The 23,282-nt window shown below is 47.5% G+C and overlaps 1 protein-coding gene across 3 annotated transcripts in view; it reads right to left on the bottom strand.

Annotated features, from left to right (window-relative positions):
• SPG11 (SPG11 vesicle trafficking associated, spatacsin) overlaps window positions 1-23,282 on the bottom strand; it is a 115,076-nt gene that overhangs the window by 5,764 nt on the left and 86,030 nt on the right. For all 3 annotated transcript variants that reach the window (XM_032949337.2, XM_032949347.2, XM_076067078.1), the window contains 13 exons: window positions 22,876-23,044; window positions 22,121-22,335; window positions 20,854-21,676; window positions 19,633-19,772; window positions 17,756-17,951; window positions 15,345-15,476; window positions 13,365-13,516; window positions 10,298-10,405; window positions 7,391-7,559; window positions 6,240-6,316; window positions 5,264-5,419; window positions 3,006-3,157; window positions 511-707 (listed from right to left, as the gene is read on the bottom strand). In XM_032949337.2, coding sequence (XP_032805228.2) covers window positions 511-707; window positions 3,006-3,157; window positions 5,264-5,419; window positions 6,240-6,316; window positions 7,391-7,559; window positions 10,298-10,405; window positions 13,365-13,516; window positions 15,345-15,476; window positions 17,756-17,951; window positions 19,633-19,772; window positions 20,854-21,676; window positions 22,121-22,335; window positions 22,876-23,044 — 2,686 coding nt within the window. The remainder of the gene's footprint in view (window positions 1-510; window positions 708-3,005; window positions 3,158-5,263; window positions 5,420-6,239; window positions 6,317-7,390; window positions 7,560-10,297; window positions 10,406-13,364; window positions 13,517-15,344; window positions 15,477-17,755; window positions 17,952-19,632; window positions 19,773-20,853; window positions 21,677-22,120; window positions 22,336-22,875; window positions 23,045-23,282) is intronic.

Here is a 23,282-nt window from a genome sequence, read left to right as displayed (position 1 = left end):
TGTTTTTTAGTCCAGCTATCTGATGCCACAGCGTATAGCAACTTGTGCACGCTGATATGACAACTGGGCATATTCCAGGTGATTTGGTTATGCAAGGCTGTTCAAACTGGTGAAAATCATCTTTAACAAAAAAAGGTCCTTCATTATGCAAGGTGATGGAGGCAAAATAGGGGCTTGTTAATAAAAGCAAGAAAAATCACTCATGCACGAATTGTGCCTTTTCAGCATGTATTAGTCAAAAGGAACGCATTTAATTGGCAACAATAGCCATACGTTCCAACCCACATGATGAGATGTCATGCCAAGCGTGACATCATCTTTGCCAGACAAGGCTTATCTTCGTGCTGGTTTTTTTAAAATCACCAATTGGCAGCAGTTTGATACTCACGTTTTGGTAAAATTGCATAAGATTTACCGTATCTTAAAGACAAATAAACAGAGGGAGCTAATGAGTCAACTTTTGCAATAACCCGCCCACCCCCCCCCTCTGGTGCTAAGGTGGTAACTAACCGGCCTGATAGCTGGCAAGCGTGTCGTTGAGGTAGTACTTGGCGCCCGGGTGGGCAAGCATTTCGCCGGCCAGATCCCGGAAGTCGCACTGGAAGGCCATGCTGTATGTGAGGCACAGGCACACGTTCCAGCTGTGGCGCAGCAGCTTCTTCATGTTGTCGCGATGCGCCGCCGACGGCTCCTCCACCTTCCTGTAGCTGTCGGGAGAACAAGCTATTAAAACTATGAACTCAACTTTTTATTTGACCATGTAAGGCCCACTGAGCGATTAGCTCTCTTTCAGAGGCGATAAACCCGGACCTTGCTGTGAGGCACCATTACTACTTTTGTATTTTACCAGGTAAGGCGCACTGAGGTACATAGTTTTGTTTCAGAGGTGACCTAGTCACAATTGAGAGCTCAACGATGTGGATTGTGGAAATTTACAACATCCAAATACTCAGACGCATGTCGATTCTAAATGTGGAGAGAAAAACTGGAAGACCCGGCGAAAAATGCATGTGACACAAAGGGGGAGAGAGATGCAAACTCCAAATAGGCGTTGGGCAGGGTTGGGATCAAACTCACGACCTGTATACCAGGCGAGGTAGTTAACATCTCGCCAGTGTGGAGTGTTGGTAAGCGTGGAGTTGAGCAGACGGAGAAACCGCAGCAGCAGTAGAAGCAGTCTAGCGTAAAAGGTAATGTCTTAAGCCACTGCTGGCGGAAGGGCCTCCACTAGTGTGAGCTCTGAAGAGCCCCTTTAGAGGGAATTAGGCCTATTCCATGCTAACCAGACGTATCAGGCACCCTGCCAATCGATTCATGTACCCATCACCGCAGGGGATTCGATAAACCTGCGCCAACATTTCAACTACCGCACTGCGAGATCAAATCAAACCGGCGACCTTTAGATTGCCAGTCCCGTGTGCTAACCCTTACTCCACAGCAGACTAGCATAGCTTCCTTCTCAATACAATTATCTGGGCTTATTGAGAGGCATGGCCCAGATAATACAAAAAACAGAGACCATGCAAAAACGTACATATATTTGGCTAAAAAATATTTACAGACAACCCATTAAGAATGTGGGTGAAGACGACACCCGTTTATATTTGTGCCTTTAAGCAATCGGGTTTAGTAGTCAGCAAGTCCTGCGGTGCTGTGAGCACCGATACCATGAGCGAGAAATATAAAATTGGCAAGCACAGTCAACATCTGCCACTTGGATAATTGAGAGGTTCCTGCACAGTGGAGCCGAAACATGAAACGCCGAATGCACTGCAACGTGAAGCCGGCTAGGTGGCACTGTGGCATAGCAATAAGCGTTTGCATTGCCGGCAGCTTTGACTCGTCGTATACCTCCGGCGCTTACACGTTAGTGTTTGTGAGAAGTCAACAATGCTTGTCTCATGGAGAGATTGGTCTCCGTCATACGACTATAATTTGCACCACCAGCTTAGTACCACCAAGCAAGAAATAAGTCCATGCACGTGGAGACAATTGACTTGTCTAAAAAAATCTGAACTATAGCCGTGATATGTGCCATTACATGCTTTAAGGGCACTCAAAAAAAAGTTTAAATTGCATTGTTATTCACAAGTCGTAAAATTACAAAGATGTATGCATGGCACGTAATTTGTGTGCAGGCAAAGAAGGCACGCCACTTCGTCTTCTGTGTGGCAAAGTGTGAATGAAGGATGCACGTCATTACTTAAATGGTGTCAATGCCTGCCACAAGCACTGACCGATCATCGTGCGACGATGCATTGATTCATCAATTACAATGTCTCGTGCTCACGATACATACGTTGAGTTGTGTGTATGTGAGAATTGACTGAGCAGTATACATTTTTGGGTTCGGCCAGTGGTGGTTTTATGCCAACATTTGTCATGAACCCTCCACCAACCCTCAAGATTGTCAAGTTTACAAATACATTATTTATATATGGCCCATATATTGAGCACATTTCGACCAATTAAGCTCACCATTGGCTGGTTGGAGACTTTTCATGACTGCATTTAATAGCAACATAAGACTTTGCAATTAAAACTCCTTTGGGCTTAATCAGGTAATGAACTAGGAAGTCGAGTGGGTTGCTTTGGTTGATTCTGTGATAAAAGAATTATTTACAATTAATACAGACTAAACACACCTGGGCATGTTGTTACATTCAGGCTAAACGGGGATAACAATAAAAATGTACACGAAACGGAACGAGAAACAATAAAAACGAGGTGGCAAAAAGAATCCTAGACTCGCAATATCGATCGATCTTTGACAATCCATCGAATAACTATGAGAGCCCCTCATTCCTGCCTTCTGACCGACCGATATGCACCACAGCTGAGGTCTTCATCAAAAACACGTCAACGTTGTAATGTATTCGACAGGGCTGTCGATGGGGTGTGATGAAGGTGGCAGTGCGGGGGGGGGGGGGGGAGTTGGGAGGCAGAGCGAGGGTAGACCTATCCATCCCTCCGTGTGCTCGTGGGAAGCATATGGGTCATCTCACATGTTGACAACGTCCTGGATTATAGGGGACTCCAGGTGGCCCCGGCTCTTGAAGTCATCGAAGAAGCTAAAGTTTCCCTGCTGGACCACCTGGTGGTGAAGCACCTCAGCCCAGTGAGGTTTGTAGCCGTACGCGTCCGCCACCGTCGCCACCTGCGGCACACACACAACCAACGGTGCGCGCACGCCGCGTGCCGGCCAAGCGCAAGGTTCATCACTGCGAGAGGAAACACAAGGGCTGGGGAAGAGTTAGGTGGAGGCGGGGGGGGAAGGAGGTGGGTCGGTGATAAAGGGATGTAATTTCAAGGCAGTGGCGATGGGCAACAACCGTCGCGTAGTTTAATGACGGTGAGCGCAGCTGTGCGAGTAATTTGGCAGACGATGTGCTAGCATTCAAAATTCCTATCCCTTGCATGCGGCAATTAGCACGTACGCACAAATAGTGCGTGGAAAATTTGGCGCATCGCGCAGTTCATTAAAATGCGACAAAATTATGGAAATAAGTATTTCTTTGCATTGTAATTTAGATCTTTTTTTTTAAGTCAATGCGACCGGAATACTGCCCAACGACGTTAAGGCATCAGTATTCATTATGCAGGCCATACAGTGGCAATTATTGGTACATTTGGAATGTGCACGGTCCGTTATATTTAGCACGAGGCTACGTGGCACAGAGCACACTTGGGAGGCCCGCAATTGGGTGCCTGCTTAAATAACGAGAGGTCATAGCAACATCATAAACATTACTCCATAGATAACTAATTGAAACATTCGTGAGCGTAAAGTACTCAACATCTCGTTCACATGTATTTTACCTCAAATGTAAATATATGCAGAAATCCCCCTCAAAAGCACTACAGCACAACTTTACTTAAAGTAGAAATGGCACACACTGCCTTCAAGTTTACAAAGTCCACATATGCCTCATCACGCCCCCTCATTGACCCCGAGCCCTTTCCTATCTCCCAACCCCCACCCCTCGCTCACCTTGAGCTCTAAGCTTTGTAAGAATTCGCAGCCCCCTGCCTCAAAATTCTATAAACTGTGACAATTCAAGCTCACGATTCCATTAAAATTTGGATTCTTTTATCATTTCAGCGGTAGAATTGTTTTTAAACATTGTCTGTCCTGGAGCCTGATAGCAACGATTGGTGGGAGCGATGGTGCTGCAGTGAGTTTGTGGACCACGGTTATTAATCAGCGGAAACCTGACATCGATTCCCAGCCATCGGTTGGCATCAGTGGCTAGTGGATATCTGAACCGGTCCTGAAGCCTCACAATTCCCCAAGCTGCAATATAATCAGTGTGATAAAGTCGGATCCAACAACCCCCACAACTGACACAGTGTGGGAAAGCTCTTCATCTAGCAGGGCCCTGACAAAGAGGCTATAACTGATAACGTTCAGCTGGATTGTTAACTTTCGATTCGTATGCGCACGACATAATGCTACATGTATTGTGAGCACGAGAGTGCCCCTCCGAACTGTCGAATTTTATTTGGTTGCCTGTGGAGAAGCGGAGCGCAAAAACAAGGTCCAAATTTCTTCCCTTGGGGGTGCATCTCACTCCAGAAGTAAAAACACAGCTCCGTGACATTTTTAAACACGCCGAGTAAAGTGCATGAGTAAACTTTCCCTCTGCAACCCTGGCTGACCGCCCGCTGCACCAGGAATTACGCAAGGAACAGGACTACCGAGAGGTGCTATTTACTCGGGAAAGATTCGTAGAATGTACACAGAGCTCTCGGCAGATTGGCGACAGTGCCGAGCATTCAATGAATGCTACGGTGTGGATTATCGCCTCTAAATCGGGGTCAAAGACGCCGGACCCTGTCTACGCGTAATGTAAACAGAGCTTTCACCCGCGATGCTGAATCAAAAAAGCCCAACTCATAATCCTTCGTGGACAGAGTAAACATTCCAATAATAATAATACACGACGGGATGAATAAATACAAACACATTTGGCAGGACATCAAAGATCCCAGGACATTTTGTCCTTTACAGAGCATGGCCACGTGCTGCGCAGGTCAGTTTAAAGATGTCCAAGCATCAAACCATCTAATCACTGCAACTCATCTCAAATTGCTCGAGAAGTTTAATATCGCTGTAATGACGCGCGAAGGGCAATTGGTCTCGATTATTTTAGCTGCCTAAAACCAGGCACACACCATCTCACACTCTCTGCAAAAGCATCTTTTAAATCTCCATATCACATGCGGCTGTCCCTCGGCTAGATGGGATCCTCCGCGGGCCGACCTGGTAGTACTTGGGCAGCGAGCAGGCGACGCGAGCCAGATCGTCTCCCTGCAGGTTGATGAGTTGCACCTTCTGGCCCGACGCCAGCATGTGCAGCTGCAGGCGCACCAGCTTGGCCAGACGCACGCACGACAAGGCCTGCCGCATGCACGACTCCTGCGAGCCACCGCAACCGCCACCACGAATGGCCACGGCAATGGTGGGGGGGAAAAAAAAATACAATAAAAAATAATACAAGGGCAAATTTGTGGATATGCGGTGGATTGTGTAACGCTTATAAATATGCGTTTGTCCTCGAAAGCGTGTTTTTTTTTTGTATTAACGTGTGTAATCTTCCGTGACATATGGGTCAGAAAGATTGAAATTAATTAAGGGAATTGAAACAAAAAATGCACGAAGAAGCGTGGAGAGACGCAAGGTTGAAATGACATTGAGAGAGGGGGAGAGGGACGCACAGGTTCATGATGTTCAAACGAAGAAAAAGGTAAGCGGGCTTAGGTATGACACGTTGTTAGAATGGATGGATGATGGCTGATGGTTAAAGTAATAACATTCAACGCCCATTTGAATAGTAGGCATAAATCAACGTCCCTCATTTAACCGGGTGAGCGTTTGAGACACATTTAGCTATTTTTTCAAGAAAAGCCAACATGTTTGTGATTGCGTGGAGACATTTGTTAGCCTTGCTCTGGCTAATTTTCAAATCATCTGTATGCCCAACACAAGACTCGGGAACACAATCGTCGACCCCTGTGGTTTGTACTGCCGTGGATTTGAAGCTCACTTTCAAGTAGCCAACCACCAAAACAGAAAGAGCAGCTGCGAGCATAAAGCCAACACCTCCAAGTTAACTGGCGAAGTGGCGAGCAAGCTAAAAAGCTTTTTTTATTATGCAACCACCCTCAATGGTAAACAAACCCATTACTCTGCAGAGTTAATTGCGATGCAGCCGCCACAAAAGGCCAGTCGTACTGACCTTCTTGTAGCTCTCTGCTGCATCCTTAAGAAACGTCAGTACTTGCTCCAGCGTTGATTTCAGCTCTGGTGTCACCTCTAATGGACAGAGATACAAAAGCAGCATTGTAAATTAGGCACCGCAGCGTGACACGGACAGCTCACTTTGAAGTTCCTTCACGCCTTGCGTCATAAACACCTACATGTCTATCCGATCACTGCCGCATCCCACAGGGAAACGCTGCAAGGTTCAAAAAGTGATGAGAAATTTAGTATGCTTAATGGCACTGGGTTACACAGCCGATTTGAGCGCTGGAGACAGAGCATGTTGATGTACAATCACAGGTTGCTTTGCCAACCTCGATACCTCACATTTCATTTACATGCCTCGGTTGAGGGCCCCTCGTGCATAAGGCAACTAGAGCGAGGATATTGTAAAAGCTACCCGAGGAGCTAAGTGAGACTTTGTTCAAGGTTTAGGAGCCAGAAGAAAGGACCGCAGTTTTCTCCGTGACGAGAAACGATTGACGCCTCGGTCTCGTCCACGGGTTTGCCGCACCCATGACTCCACTGAAAGTACAACAAAGCGAGCGAAAGACGCGCTGCTCACCTAAGCTGCAATTTGAAAGATGTTTCTCGCGCAAGTAATAGCTGCAAAGGACAACGCCAAACGACGGGATTCTTGAATGTGTGCGATTACCGCTTTTGCCACCATCTTCAAAAGCCATCATTAGCTTTGTACCAAATGTATCACGTGTGCAATCAGCGATAATAGAGGGACGGTCCGTTTGGAACAAAAAATGGGTAACTTACCAGACATTTGGTGGGTTAGTGACAACGCGTTTCTCATAACAGCTCGCACTCCCTTAAAAGTGTGAAACCAAACTCAGCGGTCCGGCAACATGAGCGATTTAAAAAGGTACGCGCGCGCATCCATTGCAAGCAGTGCATCAGCAACGTGGATCGGCCCGAGTACAAAAAAAACGGCCTTTTAACCCCTTTCTGTTCCGACGCAACCAGCAGCCTGCACCCGGAGTCCGATACCAATACCTGCCATTCGCCACTAAGTGACGGTGACGTCACCACGGCGCCTGTGCCAGGCCAGGTGCACTTTGAGGCCACTTTGAGGCCGCGTCGCTGGAGCCCACCCGCTCTGCGACAGACGCCACTCACCCCAAGGCTGGGCGGCGATGAGCTTGAGGCGAGTGCGCGCCGCCCCCTCCAGGTTCTCCGCGATCTCTCGGCTCATGCTGAAGCACAGCGCCACCATGTTGTACTTCTCGCTGTCCCCCGGGTGTTGCTGGCGGATGTACTTGAGCAGCGCGGCTTTCAGTCGTCCGTCCTGCGTGGGGGGCAACCGTGGGGCAGGCCGCGACATTACCGTCATGGTACGGTGTGGAAGAAGTTCGACATATATACATACATGGCTACCTGTTTCAGTGTCTGTCTGATAATTTTAGTGTCCCTTCCCCAGAAAGTTGGCAGGGTGGCGCGCAGTGATAATAATTAGGGCACTGCGTGGCGAGATATTAGCTCCCTCGCCTGGGATGCAGGAGGTCGTGGGCTCGACCTGATCCCTGATGCCTGTTGTATAGAGTTTGGGTGTTCTCTTTCACCGTGGTGGCGTGGTTTTTTCTCCAGGTCCTTCGGTTTTTCCCTCTACATTCAGAATAAACGTGCGTTTCAGAGTATTTGGCTGGTATACATATCCACATGATAAGCCACTCCGCTGAGCTATCATTTGTGGCCAGGTCGCTTCTGAAAACAACAGGATACTGTTGTGGGGTGTAATAGTTGACAGTGAACCTGCAATCCAGAGGTCACTCGTTCGATCTCCTGGCATGGTCGTTAAAATAATGGTGCAAGTTTCTTAGGTCCTATGTGCTTCTGTCCACCCAGGGGGTGAAGTGTGGGTATGGGGAGCGGTGGCGCAGCGGTTAGCATGCTGCGCTCCGAAACTGGCAACCCAAGTTCGATTCCTGCTCACGACCAACATCAGTTAGGATTATTTGAACCGGTCCTGGGCCTCCTCTCCTAGCTCGACTCAGCCTCAAATGAGTACCTGGTGCGGTGTGTAAATATCGCCGCGGGGGATCATTGTCTTTGAACTGTGGGTACCCTCACCAGTCTCAAAACGCCTGACCGGTGTGGAAATAGGCACTCGAAATTCAATAAATCTAGGAGCAAACCTGGAAAAGCAGTTGCGAGTAGCAACATCATCAATGCCAGCTAACATCACACGCCTCACCAAAGAGAAGCAGTTCCAGCCATCACATTAGGGGTGAGTTAATTAAATGTTTGGCCAAATATAACAGGCTAATTTTTTAAGCTGATAATTTTGTATGGCCCGCGAATGATGTTATAAATATCCAAATGGCCCTTGGCAGAAAAAAAGGTTCCGCACCCCTGCCCTAGAGCCTCCCTCTGATGGAGGAACCTCCTCCAACAGTGGTCTAACCAGATATTGCAGGGCCGGTACCTTTACATCTACGAACAGTAATTTTTACACCAACCGAAGGTTTTTTTTATGCAATCAACATCATCAGCCATGATATAACCACCACAGTTTTACGCATTGCGATTATAGGGTGGCATTGATGTCGCTGCTCTTACAAACAAGCGCTTTTAAGGAAAATTAGCACCAGGCAAGAGTGCCAGCATGTGCACACAACTAAAAATTACTCCTACGTAATTTCACTCACCTGCCTGCTCGAAATGGTCAAATCATTAGTGTCATCACTGCCATAATTATTATCCACGTCGCTTGCAGCCAGCAGCCGAAAGCCTACACCGAAGGCAAATGCTTGACCTTTGCGAGATCACGCACATGAAAACTCGGCACATATGAACGATCACTTTTATAAATAATAACACGCACCATGGCTACAATGTGACCCGGAAACAGCTGCTGGCGGCTTGCATAAAGGACAAAGATTGCAGTGTACAGTAACTGACACGAACAATAAGTAAACAAAACAAATCACGGTTCTGCAGACATCTGAACAATGCGCGTCTTGGGAGAGAATGAGCAGAAACAATCAGTTCAGATTGTGCCTCCGTGGGATATAAATTTGCATTGAATATAATGAATAAATACAATCACAGGCATAATATGCAATTCTCCACCGATGTATCATGTATTGTCTACTCATGGACAATTATATGGCAGCCATAAATCTGAGGAAGCCGTACCTCCACGCAGACAACACTTTTCTGTGTGTGTATTGCAGAAAATACCCGATGACAAAACAACCCCGAATGCGCTTGTTCTAAATCACATCTTGGAAGCTAAGATTCAGCTTGGATAGCGGTTGGGTGGGCAACGACTATGTGTAGTTGGCTTTTATGGTGTAACATCGTCAGGGCAGTATACAGCAAAATCCATTGTTGTATTGTACAATGTATTGTTGTACAATCCATTGTTGTATTGTACAATCCATTGTACAATACAATGTATTGTACAATCCATTGTTGTATTGTACAATCCATTGTACAATACAATGTATTGTACAATGTATTGTACAATGTATTGTACAATCCATTGTTGTATTGTACAATGTATTGTACAATCCATTGTTGTATTGTAAAATGTATTGTACAATCAATTGCTGTATTGTAAAATGTATTTTGTACAATTAATTGTTGTATTGTACAACAGTGGATTTGGGTCTCAAAACGCCAACGGTCCCCACCTTTACCAACCCACAGTGACCAGCGTGGTGAAGTACGGCCAAATAACTCCCACAACCCGCACAGCTTGGGGAAGGGCCCTCATCCAGCAGAGGATTTCCAAGAGGCTTGCACATGTGCACTCTGAAGTAAAGAAACGTTTCTTGAGGAGGGTTTCATTCGCGTACATCAGTAGTACTTTTGGTAGATTGATATACATAAAGCACTGAAGCGTTAAATAAAAGTGTTTTTTTTTTCTTCCGTTTGACATACAATATATTTCAGGAGATTTTAAATTACCATAATTCTGTAAAGTGACAGAACGGGCACTTCCTAGTCCTACCCCCGGTGCGGTGTGTGCGTTGAAACAGCGCGCACGTCGCATGCAACAAGCATTCCGCGCACACTCACGGAGGTGCCTTTCTTTCGGAGCAGCAGCTCAAACTGGTGATTTTGGTTGAGGATGTCGAGGATGTAGGTCATCTCCGTGTAGCGTCCTATCTCCACCAGCAGCCGCACCTATCAGTTGCATCGGAGAAGAAGAAGGAGGGGGCACAGCAGGGCATTGAAAGATAAAGATTCCTCCCCTCCCCCCCGTACAGACTCAACAGGAATGTTGGGGGCAAGCACCGTTTGCGAGCACCTATGTAGGTTGGCATCGCACACGATGGGGGTGGTTCAGATAATCTTCACCAAATGTTGGCCATGAGCAGAAAACAAGCTCGGGTTGCCGGATTCGGCGTGCATCGCGCTAACCACTATGCTTCTCCTCCCCACAGGGCTTTCACATCCGCGCATGCACGCACGCACGCACAAGAACGCGCCTCGGATTAGCATCTGGCAGAACGCCACTGCAGATTAACGTTTGTTTTTCATGCTGCAAGGAAGTCCTGGCCAAATAAACATTTCCAAGGCTTCCTTGGTCAGTGCTGGAATTAATTTAGAAAAAAAACAATGACAGTTTTGTAGGCGTCCACAGTACATCCTAAAATCAATTTAACAAAACGGTCATGCAAAAAGTGAGCAAAACCATCTTACGGAGGGTCTGTATAACGTGTCTTTTCCCCCCACAAATTGGGTGCAAAAGAAGTGGATTTACTAACTGAAAGCGCGAAGAATGAGAGAAGCTTAATCAAATTATGGCACTCAAACAGAGGGATCCAAACATCAAAGAGAAATAATTATTCCGGGTGCTGCCATGGGCAGAAGAGGACAAACATAGGCAGAAAATTCTTTACTTTCATCATCAAATAAAAACGGTACATTTCATAACTTAAGACTACTATATTCTGTAACGTGCCCTGACCAAAAAATGCATATATTACGACTAATATTGGCTGCAAATACCTACTCGCTGCAGTAAACTACTCTACTTATTCAATAAATGTTTTTATTATTTTTAACACGTAGGCTTTCGCGACCAATATCCATAAGAGTTTTTTTTTTTGGGTTAGCTCGTGTAAATCAAAAATCTGTTGTTAAAACCTGCCACCACCCGACACAGCCAACTAGTAAGGGTTGTCACGTAAACAGAACGTGCCAATTTGTCACTAGTACAGCACACCGGTGTGTTGGAGAGCCAAGCCACAACATTTACAGTCCGAGTCCGATGTTTCGCCAGTAATTACAACCAGCTTCATCAGGCGACAGCCAGATTTGTGGAGGAGTCCACCTGTTTCGTTTATATATTTTAGCGATCTAACCCAAAAAAAACCTCTACTTATAATTTTTCTAGGATTTACATTTTTGGAAATATCCGTCTTCTTGATCTGCTCTGAAGAAGAGTAATGCCCAATAAAGTAGATTGTGTATATAGTGTATTAAACTAATTAAACGAATGCTCAATAACTATATTAATATTTGATCGTTTATCATTATTATAGTGTGGCAAATACTCAGAAGAAGATGATTACTCCGGTTCTAGCTTTGGATTTGCTGCACTGGCTCCCGGTTTGTTTACAAGGTTTCTGAATGGTCTCGCTCTCTCTCATCCGACATAGGGCCACCTACGAGCTCAAAGTGCCCCCAAAATGTCCACTTAATAAGACAAGACCCAAAGTCGGTGGGTGTTCCTTGGAGTGACGTTGGACAGGAGCCTGACGCCGCACCGTTCTCAGCTCGAGGAGACGGCTGCCACGTTGCACTTGCGGAACTGTCCGCTGGCCCGGCTGGCTGGCCTGTCTCTGTGCTACTCTGCAGCGGAATAACTGTGCACCCGTATGGACTCGATCAGCGTACACCAAATTGGTATACACTCAGCTGAATGTCACTGTGAGAACCATCTCGGGTGCAATAAGGACAACCCCACTACCATGGCTGCCTGTGCTGTGCAACATCCCCCCGCCAAAAAATTTGCCACCAATATGCTGGACAAAGTTACATGCGGCACCGGAGTTTCCCCTTCACGTCGACATTTTCAAGCCACCACCTGTGCGCCTGAAGTCCCGACACCCAGTGCGGGAAATACAACAGTCCGAACAGTGGAGTATGTGGGATACCCCACACTGCCTGGAGCGACGATTGGAGAGCCGTGAAAGTGCCGAACAAGGACCTCGTAGGCGATCAATCCGTCCAGATGCCTGGCTTTGACCTCCTAAGGCATCAATGGGTGCAGTTAAAGCCCTTCCGGTGTGACCAGGGAATATGTGCTGCTTCCGAACCATCAATGGGGCCAACGTGACAGCCCAGTGTGTGAATGCGGGGAGCAGGAGACCATGGTGCACATCGTCTTCGGCTGTAAAGTGCGTCGGGGTATGGCGGACAGACTGGTTGCCCGGCAAGTTGGAGGAGGAGGAGGCTGCAAAGTGGCTCTGCGGCTATGTGGGCGGACATCCACTCAAAGAACATTTATTCATCTGCATGTGTATATATTTCGTCAATGTATCGGGTGTTTTGACTGCGTGAAGTCGCGTGAAATAGCATTAGCTGAATACAAAAAAATTAGACAAATTCTGCAGCCTGTAAGTGCTAGGTCATTCACTCCATTGACAAACCGTAGGACTAGTAAGGGTGCTTTGCACTAATTGTGCATCAAGGTCGAGATAACATTGAAATGGCAGTGCTGAGAATGCATTACCCACCCGCAGTATGATTCGCCAATCCAGTGTCCGGAATTTAAATTACGCATAAATAAATGTTTGCTTGAAAGGGCCATTAATAATGCTTAAATTGGCAGCAATGAGCACTGTGTCATGCAGACAATTTTAATTAATTAATATTTGCGTTTTATTGATGGCGGGTGTTTCACAGAGTATGGTTGGTTTATTTAGCACTTTGTAAGGTACCGATTGTTAATGCTTGACTACATTGTAAAACAATCACGAAGCTGCTTTATGCACTGCTTTGTTTATACGGGAATAAGTAAAGTTGAAATATATTTATTTGAATCCCTATCTCCCACTGCAAAAGTGACTACTGGTCTCATTGGCTCTTCATCATCCATTGATAAATCCACTGCTGGATGAAGGCTCGGACCCACCATGAGGTTGTACTCCTCAGCAGGCACCAGGCAGTGATGGGTGAGATGCTTGGCCACCCGAAGGACCTCCACGATGCCCTCCATGTGGCACGCGATGGTGAAGCACTCGTGGGCCAGCAGCAAGAGCTCCACACAAGCTGACATGTTGCCGCCTGCTCATGGTGCACGCGCAAACATCCACACCGATCCAGCAAAGGTTCAGAAAAAACGCAAGTGTGCGTGCACACACAGACGCACCTTTCAAAGGTGTTTTTATTGATTAATTCTCAACCATAGCTGTTATATGCCATGGGTGGGGGGGGGGAACCTTCATTTCACACGGCCAGCGGCCATGCATGGCCCGACTGCTTCGAAGCGGGCCCGCAAACGATATTTGTCACTGCGAGTGAGCCAACTCTGCGTGCCTACTTGGGAAGCGTGATCCGACATCAACGTGTTTGAGAGGACAGCAGGTACTGCCACCGCAGCATTGCGGGTAAAGGTGAGCCCTAATTATTGTTTGCGTTATTCTCAACGTTGCGACTTGCCAAAAAGGTATTTACAAGTCCTATTTTGGCCCTCAATAACGTAAAGGTCCCCCCCCCACCCGTTTTAAACGACTCCAACAGCAAATTACACGTGGCCCACCTCGCGGCGAGCCTCTGTGTCCCGCGCACGGCTCGCGATTTTGGTTATCAGCGGGCAAGCACTCCATCAGACTGTGCAATTCATTCCCTGCCAGCCCCCTGTTCGGCCACCGGGGAAATTGTAATGCACTTAATAAGACACGAGGTCAACCAATTTCCATCGCGTAATATGCTAGGAGCTGCGCAACCATTAAAACGCCTCTCCGCCCGAGTACAGCAAACGGCGAAACGGTCGCAACGCAAACATTGCTCATTAGAAATCGATGATGGGGCATGGCAGGAGCAGACATTCACACCCCTCGGCGCAAGTCAATGGCGAGCAGAGCCTTCTTGGATTCACGAATATCACTTGGGCTTAACTGCTTTCATGCAACGTGTGCGCACACAAAAACTCCTCACCTCCGGGAATTCACGGGAACATTTTTTGTTTTTTTGGGTGCAACACCACTGACATTTATCATTTCCAGAAGCCAACCGGCATGGTCCAATTCACCGTGCCACTTTCACGGGTAATTGATGTGGCAGATGTGGCAGAGAGCCAAAAATAACAAGCAACACGACAAAGTTGCATCATTGTAGAATGTCAAGCAATCCCGAGGACTGCAGCATGCAAACTGAACAGCATTACAAAAAAGATGTGCGCTCATGTAATCGCGTAAATATGGTCAAAAATTGTATGGCAGTTAGACCGAATCACCCGGAATATGCCCAACCTCATCACATCCTGGAAGCTGGACGGCGCACCATGTGTAACATGTTATGCTGTGAGGCTATGTTGTGGGCAGCACACAGCAATGCAACAACATTAAATGTTGTACAGTACTTATATGTTACCAGGTTTAGGCTTCCATATCACCCAACCCACACTGACCAGCGTGGTGAAGTACGGTCAAAATAACGCCCACGACCCGCACGGCTTGGGGAGGCCCTAATCCAGGAATAGATTGGCACAGGGATGTCCATATACTCTCCATGCGTGAACATATAAATACAGTAACACAAGAAATCTTGCCACACCGCTTCTGCAGGCCACCATGTCACCCTGCAGCCATATGACAACCTGTTTGCGCACGTCAGTCAACCGTCGAAGCACTACGCAAGCTCAAACCTGCTTAGCTTCTGAGATTTTACGACATCGGGTGCCCTGCAAGCGATGCCGGTGAACAGGTCTCGACAGAAAACACCCCCAACACCCCCCCCCCCCCCCGCACGATTCTCAACCACACGTCCGCCGTGCGCGTCATTATACAGAGCGTGCAAAACAGCCACCGCACCGCGCACCTGGCGCAAAGGTTTCTGCGTCCAGACTTTAGGGGTCGGGGTGAGTTCACACGGTCAGGGGGGGGTCTCTCACCCCCGAGCTTGGCAGAGGCAGCCATGAGTTTCATTCCGAGTGTCGGCGGGTCAGCGCACAGCTTGAGCAACTGCAGGAAGCCTTGCTTGCCCTCCTCCGACCGGTAGACTGGGCGCGTCGTTGATTCTTTCCCTGTGGTCAGCGCAAGGTGAGAAATGACGTTTGTTTGGGGAAGCGTTTAAGCAGTTCGATCTGTACACAATAGACTCTCTCTCTCTCTCTCTCCCCGATGCATTTTCTGCAACCGGAAAACACATCGGAGAGCCGCACACAGCACAACCGCGAAAACCTATGCTGCCGTGTTAAAGAGACGTGGCCTGAGATTCAGCTGACGTTGCAGTTTTGCGGGTGTTGTGCTATGTTCACTGGCTCGGTGTGCTATGAGCAATGTATGATTTTGAAATTGTTATACAATGTCATCCTGAATATATAACGCATCCGTGACCACAACCCAATAAACCATACACTGAGGAATGCGTGTGCATTATTATAACATGGGGCAAGGGAGGAATTACATTTTTTTAGGGGTGAGGAAGTTTCGGGAGAAAGTATTGGGGGGGGGGGGGGGGGGTGGAAGAGAATTTCTGCACTGAATACGGTATTTGTTGGGTGGATACAATCAGTCACAGACAGAGGATAGGAACGTCTTAAGCCTGCATTCAGTATAATTGGCAATTGTGTATGTATATGTATTATAGATATTTCATCTGGCTTAGGAGACACGTTACCTATTTATAACGGCACTTTTTAACAAGCCATTTTAATTATTTGGTTATTTCGGTAAAGTCACGTACATAGAATAAACATAATAACAAAAATAAAGTGATTAAAATAATAAAAGAAAAATAATAAACAAAAAAACACCCATTTAGACTGTAGCCTGGTTCTTAATCGGAGTGAGTGTACTGGCAATCTATAATGTAGACTGGTTATTAAGTTTGGTGAGTCTACTAGTAGTCAATAATGAAGACTGTAGCAATGGTTATAAAGCTGTGTGAGTGAACTGGCAGTCTATAATGTAGACTGTAGCCTGGTTCTTAGCCTCAGTGAGTGTACTGGCAGCCTAATGTAGACATGTAGCCTGGTTTTTAAGCTGGTGAACTTATTGGCAGTCTGTAATGTAGACTGTAGCCAGGTTCTTAACCTGAGTGAGCGTACTGGGTAAGACTGCCTGAGAGAGACAGCCAGTACACTCACCGAGGTTAGGAACCAGGCTACAGTCTATATTATAGACTGCCAGTACACTCACCCAGCTTAACAACCATTGCTACAGTCTACATTATAGATTGCCAGTACACTGACTCCGATTAAGAACCAGGCAACAGTCTACATGTGTTTTGTATTAATACAATTTTATTATTTGTATTAACTTTTTTATAATTATTTTTCTATCCACGTGACTTTACCGAAAGAACAAAAGAATATGAATTCCTGCAGTCACGAAAGTTTTAAGTCAAAATTTAAGCCATTTAAATTATATGGGACCAATGAGGGGTAAACTGGACAGGCTAAATAAAGATTCTGATTAACAAGAATCATTCAACATATTCATTGCAGTTACATTTTTTTATAATCTAGACACAACTGGTGTGTTAATACAGCACGCGAATGCATGAGCAACTCAAGAGTGCACTTATTGAGCTTGTTTTGGGGATGGCCGCGTTGATGTCTGCAAGAAATGAGAATTACATTGATGGAGCGGAGGATGATAAATCCGCAGCAAATCAGTCTGTCAGAATTAATGAGCCACAATGGAAGGGGAGGGGGAAGGTTAACTTAAAGAAAACATAACTCATACCAACCACCCACAGACTAAATGTTCATTTGGACCATGTAATTCAAATGGAAACGTGACCTTCAGTCACTATAATGCACACTATGGTGTGTCACAAATACGTCACGTTAAAATGCAATTCAACAAATAAAAGGAAATAGCCATGATGTTTTAAACAACGAAATCAAGCTACAAGATCCGACCACGTCCTTCCAGTGCTCGCCGAGTTGTATTGGCTTCAGGTTGCCAAACATTACAACACACAAAGTGTTTGCCACACATGAACCACAATAGCTCGCGCTGATCTCGTCAAGGAACATAAACCATCACGCAAACTCCAGTCATCGTTGCAGCAGCAGCAGCTTTTGGCTAACCATCGGACAAAGACAGTCACTGCATCGCGTTGTTTCATATGCGCTTCTGCGGCCATCTGGAATTCTCTTCCTTCCGATATCAGGAAGCCACTGGTGCCATGCTAGATTTTTTAAATCTAGATTTAAAACTAATTTCCTTAAAACTTATTTTTGCGTTTAGTTTTTTGGCCTTCCCCCGCACCTCCGATTAGCACGGTTGGCTACGTGCGAAAGAAGTTCAACGTAAATACAAAAAAACATAAGCGAACCACAAAAACATTCACCAGGACTGTCCAAGGGCAGGAAGGATCGCTCGATGAGGCCAGCGAGGAGAGTGGCGATGGTTTCTGCCGGAACGCGCCGGGTGTCGGCCAGCATACGCGCGCGCGCCACTCGGTCCGGGCGCTCCGAGCTCAGGACATCGTGGATCAGAGCCTCTCCGTCTCCGCTCAGCACGGACGCAAAGTCCCGGCCCAGGTCCTGAAGCCCCACGGTGGGCAAGGTGGCAATGTGGCATCGTCAACAACGGCGAGATGGCGGTACAGCATATCGGCTCGTGAGCATTAGATCGCTTCTTCCCACATGCCAAACAAACACTTATTCTCAATGAAACTCGCTAACCATAGCAATGCAGGACCTCGTGTTAAAGAAAACAAATGTTGACACTCCATGAGGATTTTCCAGATAAGTCAATGGATGCATTCATGTTTCGACATTTAAACCTGAAAAACTTTAGTTACTGCTTATCCACAGTCAAGTTTTACAGTAATGAGACCGATTAGGTTTTGACAACCATCGTTATCATCCCTGATAAAAAAATATAGATGCAAACACTTTGTCAAATTCAGACTTTTTTTAAAATTGTTTTTTTTGAAGTGCCACATTGTTAAATGTTGTCTCCACCTACACATCAATCTCACCTTCCATAGTTTTGCTCCAAAGGGCACCTTGTCAATATTGTTCACTACTTTTACTGAGGCCTTGCCGCCTCTATCACCATGACCAATGTACACTCTGAAATTGTACTCTCCATAATTTTGGCCACTAAAGAAAATGCCCATCTGCCTACAGGTTCATTCAAAGCGCAGTGTTTTTCAATTAACACACTCTCCGACGAAGGAGCTTCACTACTTGGAGCCACGACTGTTTGACCTTTGCAAATTACAAAAGCCGCCTGCAGTCTTATTATTTCAGTGATGGGCTCCCACACCCATGGCCATTATCTTTACACGTCTCGTCAGGTCACCAATACGGTGAGAGCTACTCAAAGTCAAAGTGATTTCCTGCTCAAATGAGCATTGAGACAGCACTCACTCTGTTTACAGCCCCTGAGCCAGTGCTGGAAATTAGGCATACCTACGGCAGGGGTTGAAACTATCCATATGACAACTACTGGTACTTGTTTTATCTACCCCATGAGGTATGATGGGCCGAATAAACCGCCAACCAGGATGTTAACTTGCAGACTCTTGTGAGCTGCTGGCCCTACTGCTGAGCCGCCCGGCCAGATAAGAACGTGAGTAGGTTAACATCTTGCCACCGTGGTGCCTCTAGTCCGATGGAAACAATGGCATTTGCCACGGTAATGTGGAATTTCCATTGCTGGCTCAGGGGATGCCGAAAGGAGATGTTTGTTTGAGTATGGAAATTTCTTACACTTTTGATTCATGCAAGAATTGTAACATAATTGTAATACGCTAATAACTCGAACGATAATGTGCTCAATTGCAGTACAGAACTGCGTACATGCCAACGACAGATATGATTATGGGTATACCAAAAGGGAGGTCGAGTGACGGCGTAGTTGCGCGTGCACTGCACTCTAAACCTGCAACCTGGGTTTGACTCCAGGCCATGGCCAACGTAACTGGCGAGCGATATCTGCACCAGCTTAGGGGCCACCCCTTCGCCAACCTGCACCCCTGCACCAACCGGTGTGGTGAAGCATGATTAAACAACTCCCACGACCAGACAAGGCATACAGAGGCCTTCATCCAGCAGTGGATTGACATTTTATTTGAAGCGAGTCATTTTTCCAACTTTGACTTTTTGCAAAGAATCGAAGGATCGAGTTATTAATTGCACGCGGCGTAGTTCAGGATCGTAGAGGCGCGTAACAGGAAACGACCGAAGGCACGGACAAGCTTCCCTCGCACCGCACCTTTGCCAGCTCGTGCGCGTTGAGCACCTGGCGGCAGAACTGCCCGCCGAAGGTGCACGCGCCCGCCAGCGCAGAGATCGCCCTCGCCACCTCGTTCTCTTCCTCCGGGGGGGCCAACACAAACGAGCTGGTACTCGACACTGCGCAGAGGGAAGGGCGGCGCCATGGTTAGAACGCGACGGCTGAAAACCCGTCCGCCGCACGCTGCAACCGCAATTCGTTTCTTTAGAACTGCTCTTTGTGTTTAAGAAGAGCGTGGTGCTGACAACTCGCCGCCTCGTGTGCTGTGCCAGCCCTCATAGGGTGCTGCACGCCACCAGCACTTGCCCCAAAAGTCTGTTAAGGCTACACGGGGGATATTTGTCTTTGTGTGCTGGGAGACGATTGCATTATAAGAGGGGTATGGGTGCATATTTGGTGGAGTCATTGTTCCATCATCGCATCTCCGATTCGCACAGTTGGCTACGTACGTTGTGAAAGAAATTCAACATACATACAACCTCCACATCGTAAGACAGTGGTCAATTATTAAGGCAATTATTTCCCCCTGAACTGATACTGCTTTTAAAGGATGTGTATACTTGCTGACCAGCCCCCTTAGTGGACATCTGTGAAAAAGAGCTCATCGGATTACTCCAGTCTAAATAAAGATTTTAATTCTGATTCACGGTATCAATTGAGTGTTGTTTTGATGTTTAGGCTGTGCCACAAGTACTGCTTGTGCATTTCTTGAGCGGATTCAGTCTAAAACAAATGACTTATTGGCGGCAAGACACCATCTGTCTCACTGCAGACTCCACACCAATATTAAACAATCTCTAGAGTATGCTATTGCCCACTGATATTTACATGCTCATTGATATTCAGAGCTAGCGCATCTCATTGCATTCAAGATCTTTGTAAGCCCATTAACCTCACCCTGCCATCCGTACTGCACGGGTGTGTGTACATGCAAAACTACAGTATTAATCATGCAAATCAACTTGAATATATAAACTAGACGTGTTTCCCACCGCCCCCAACCAAATTGATCCTTCACAGCAATTTACACATGTAAAAAAAAATACTGGTGAAAAATATTTGTTGACACACCTAGAATGGAAAGTGTTGAAAACTGAAACTACTGTTGTAGCTGAATTTGAGAAAGAGGAGGGAGAGGGAAGGAGGGGAGGAAAGGACCTTTAGACGCCACCGAAGTTAAATCGGGATGCCAGTTCTCACCGCTCAAGCTCCGATGCCGAGCAGTGGGAGTGTCACCGTCGCTTGTGAGGATGCTCAGGATGTCCGTGGGCAGGCTTTCGACACTCTCCTCCCCCCGGGCCAGCGCAAGGCAGCCCATGGCCAATCGTACATCGAAGCAGCTGAGGCCAAAGTAGCGGCACACGCGGACGGCCTCCGAAATCTTATTCGCGTCCAACGACTGGTTCACCAACGTCCGCAGGGCTTGGGTCTCGCGCACGTCCAGCACGGTGGGGTCTTTCTCCAAGTTCACCGGCTCGTCCTGCGATCGCACAATGCTCTCCGACAAGGAGGGCAGCCTCTTGAGGGATAGCTGGAGTGGCTCATTGAGGAGGGGGTGGTCTGAGAAACAGAACTTCGCGATGGTTTGGCTCAAGCCCAGTACGTCTGCCTCCAGGTTATCCTCGATTCTGTGCCTGCTTAATGTTGGACGAAGGCTTCTGCCCGTGGACAGAAGCAGCCGGATTTTGTGAAACCAACACCTTTTCTCCGTTGCTTCCAACTCCTTGGCACGCGCCGTCTTGTCGCTGCCGAGCCAGTGGCCGGACAGTGTGAGCAAGCAGAGCTCCTCGTAGACAAGCTCCGTAGCGGCCCCAGTTCTGCTGTGGGTGCCCGGCGTTTTGTTGCCCGACTCCGCATGCCACTTGGAAAGCTCCAATGCCTGCGCTTTGAAAAACTCTGCGGCCTTTCGGGGGGACATTGTTACGTCCTCGAAGGTGCTGTGGCAGCGCTTCCAAAAGTAGACCCTCGCCTTCGGCTCCTGCCACTGGCTTTTGTCCTTCATGGTGCCGATGGAATGAATGAGCTGTAATGAAAGGCAAAATAGACAAACTTTTTAAGAGCGTTTCCCTTTTGAAAACAGTTTGGTAAAATGCATGAAAAGTGTAATGTATTTTTTTTTCAAGTAAAAACAAAAATTGGTTGCAACTTAACTACAGATCAACCATCGGACACTTCAAACCTATTTTGCTAGTGCGACCGGTAACTTTGCAAAGCAGCTGACATTTTTGTTAAGTGCTTCTTGAATCATATTTGGAGCAAATCTTTCAAATGTTTAAAACAAGTATCACAACTCGCAATTAGTTACTCTGGGGTTATAGTTCGTCCAGGCATGATGCCAATTTTCAGCTCTACCCTCCTCCCGCCACGCGATAGAATCGGGAACCTCTGCGCGCCGCACCACTCGGCCACGCCACCGACCCCATCGGCATCTCGCGCCATTCTCCGATGTTCGGGAGGGAGCGCCCACCTCGTTAACGACCATGTCGCCGACGGGAAGGCTCACGAGGGCGGCCACCTCCTTGGCCTGCGTGAAGAGCCCCCTGTCCTGCAGGCTCGCGGTGATGCGCACGCAGTCGGCTCTCAGGGCCTCGGCGCTGAACTCCGCCAGCACCGATGGCGCAACGCAAACCCCCGAGCCGCGCAGGATCTCCAGCAGCGCGCTCAGCGCCGTGAAGTCGTGCACTGCGGGGGGGGGGGGGGGGGGGTGGCAGGGCGTGCCTGTTCGTCACCTCTTTCCCTTCTGAACGGCTCCCTTTCAACGGGAGGGTTGAAAGCGTTCACGTGCACCGTTGAGATGCCGGAGGCAGAGCAGGATGAGTAGCGGGAGATTTGAGGGTGAGAGATGGTGGGATGTGGTGAAACGAGATGTGAAGAGAGTGGGCAGCTGCCAATTTGGGGGATCTGCCCTCCGAGACGTTTTGCTTTATGCTAGAGCACAATATGAATGCAAGTTCATTCATTCATATGATGAGAGAAGAGGCGAATAGTTAAAGTGTATGGAAAAAGAAAATCCGACCAGCAAACCCCATGCACTTAAGGGTTTAGAAGAGACAGTACATAGCAATGGTGTCGCTGGGAGTGGAAGTATCCAAGACAGCCAAAACATCAATCTATCTCTTATTTAGAAAAGTTTTGAGTCTATGGGGGTGGTGGGTTAGGGGTGAGGAAGATGAGCTGGCCGAGAGAAGACAATGACAGCTGTGTAAAGCATATGGCACATACCAGTGGACTTCAGGATGCGCTGCGACTTGGACAGCAGGCGAAAGAGGCGGTGAAGTTGATAGGGTGTGTCGCTGCGCTCAATGAGCAGCAGCAGGAGCATGGAGGCCTGGGTCTCCAGCCACTCCACGGAGACCCCCTCGTTGTCCCCGTGCGGGCACAACACCTTCAGCTGCGCACATACGAAACGAAAGATTCCCCCGTGTAGCTTTCAAGAGACTGTTGGGGCAAGTGCTGTTGATGAGCACCTATGAAGGCCGGGAAAGCGCACATGGGGGCAGTATGGGCTAGCACCATGACCGTCTGGCTGCCTTTTGCCTTTCAAGTGCTGCTGTTTACACACTGCACCAAGCTGACTTAATCTAGTCGAGGTAGAGGACTAGTTTCGTTAGTGACATTATCCATGGTCA

This window comes from Petromyzon marinus, chromosome 1 (genome assembly GCF_048934315.1).
Source record: "Petromyzon marinus isolate PM22_M1 ecotype Great Lakes invasive population chromosome 1, UKy_Petmar_22M1.pri1.0, whole genome shotgun sequence".
NCBI lineage: Eukaryota > Metazoa > Chordata > Hyperoartia > Petromyzontiformes > Petromyzontidae > Petromyzon > Petromyzon marinus.
The sequence above is the reverse complement of the archived record's forward strand: the minus strand, read 5'-3'. Positions and strand labels throughout refer to the sequence as shown.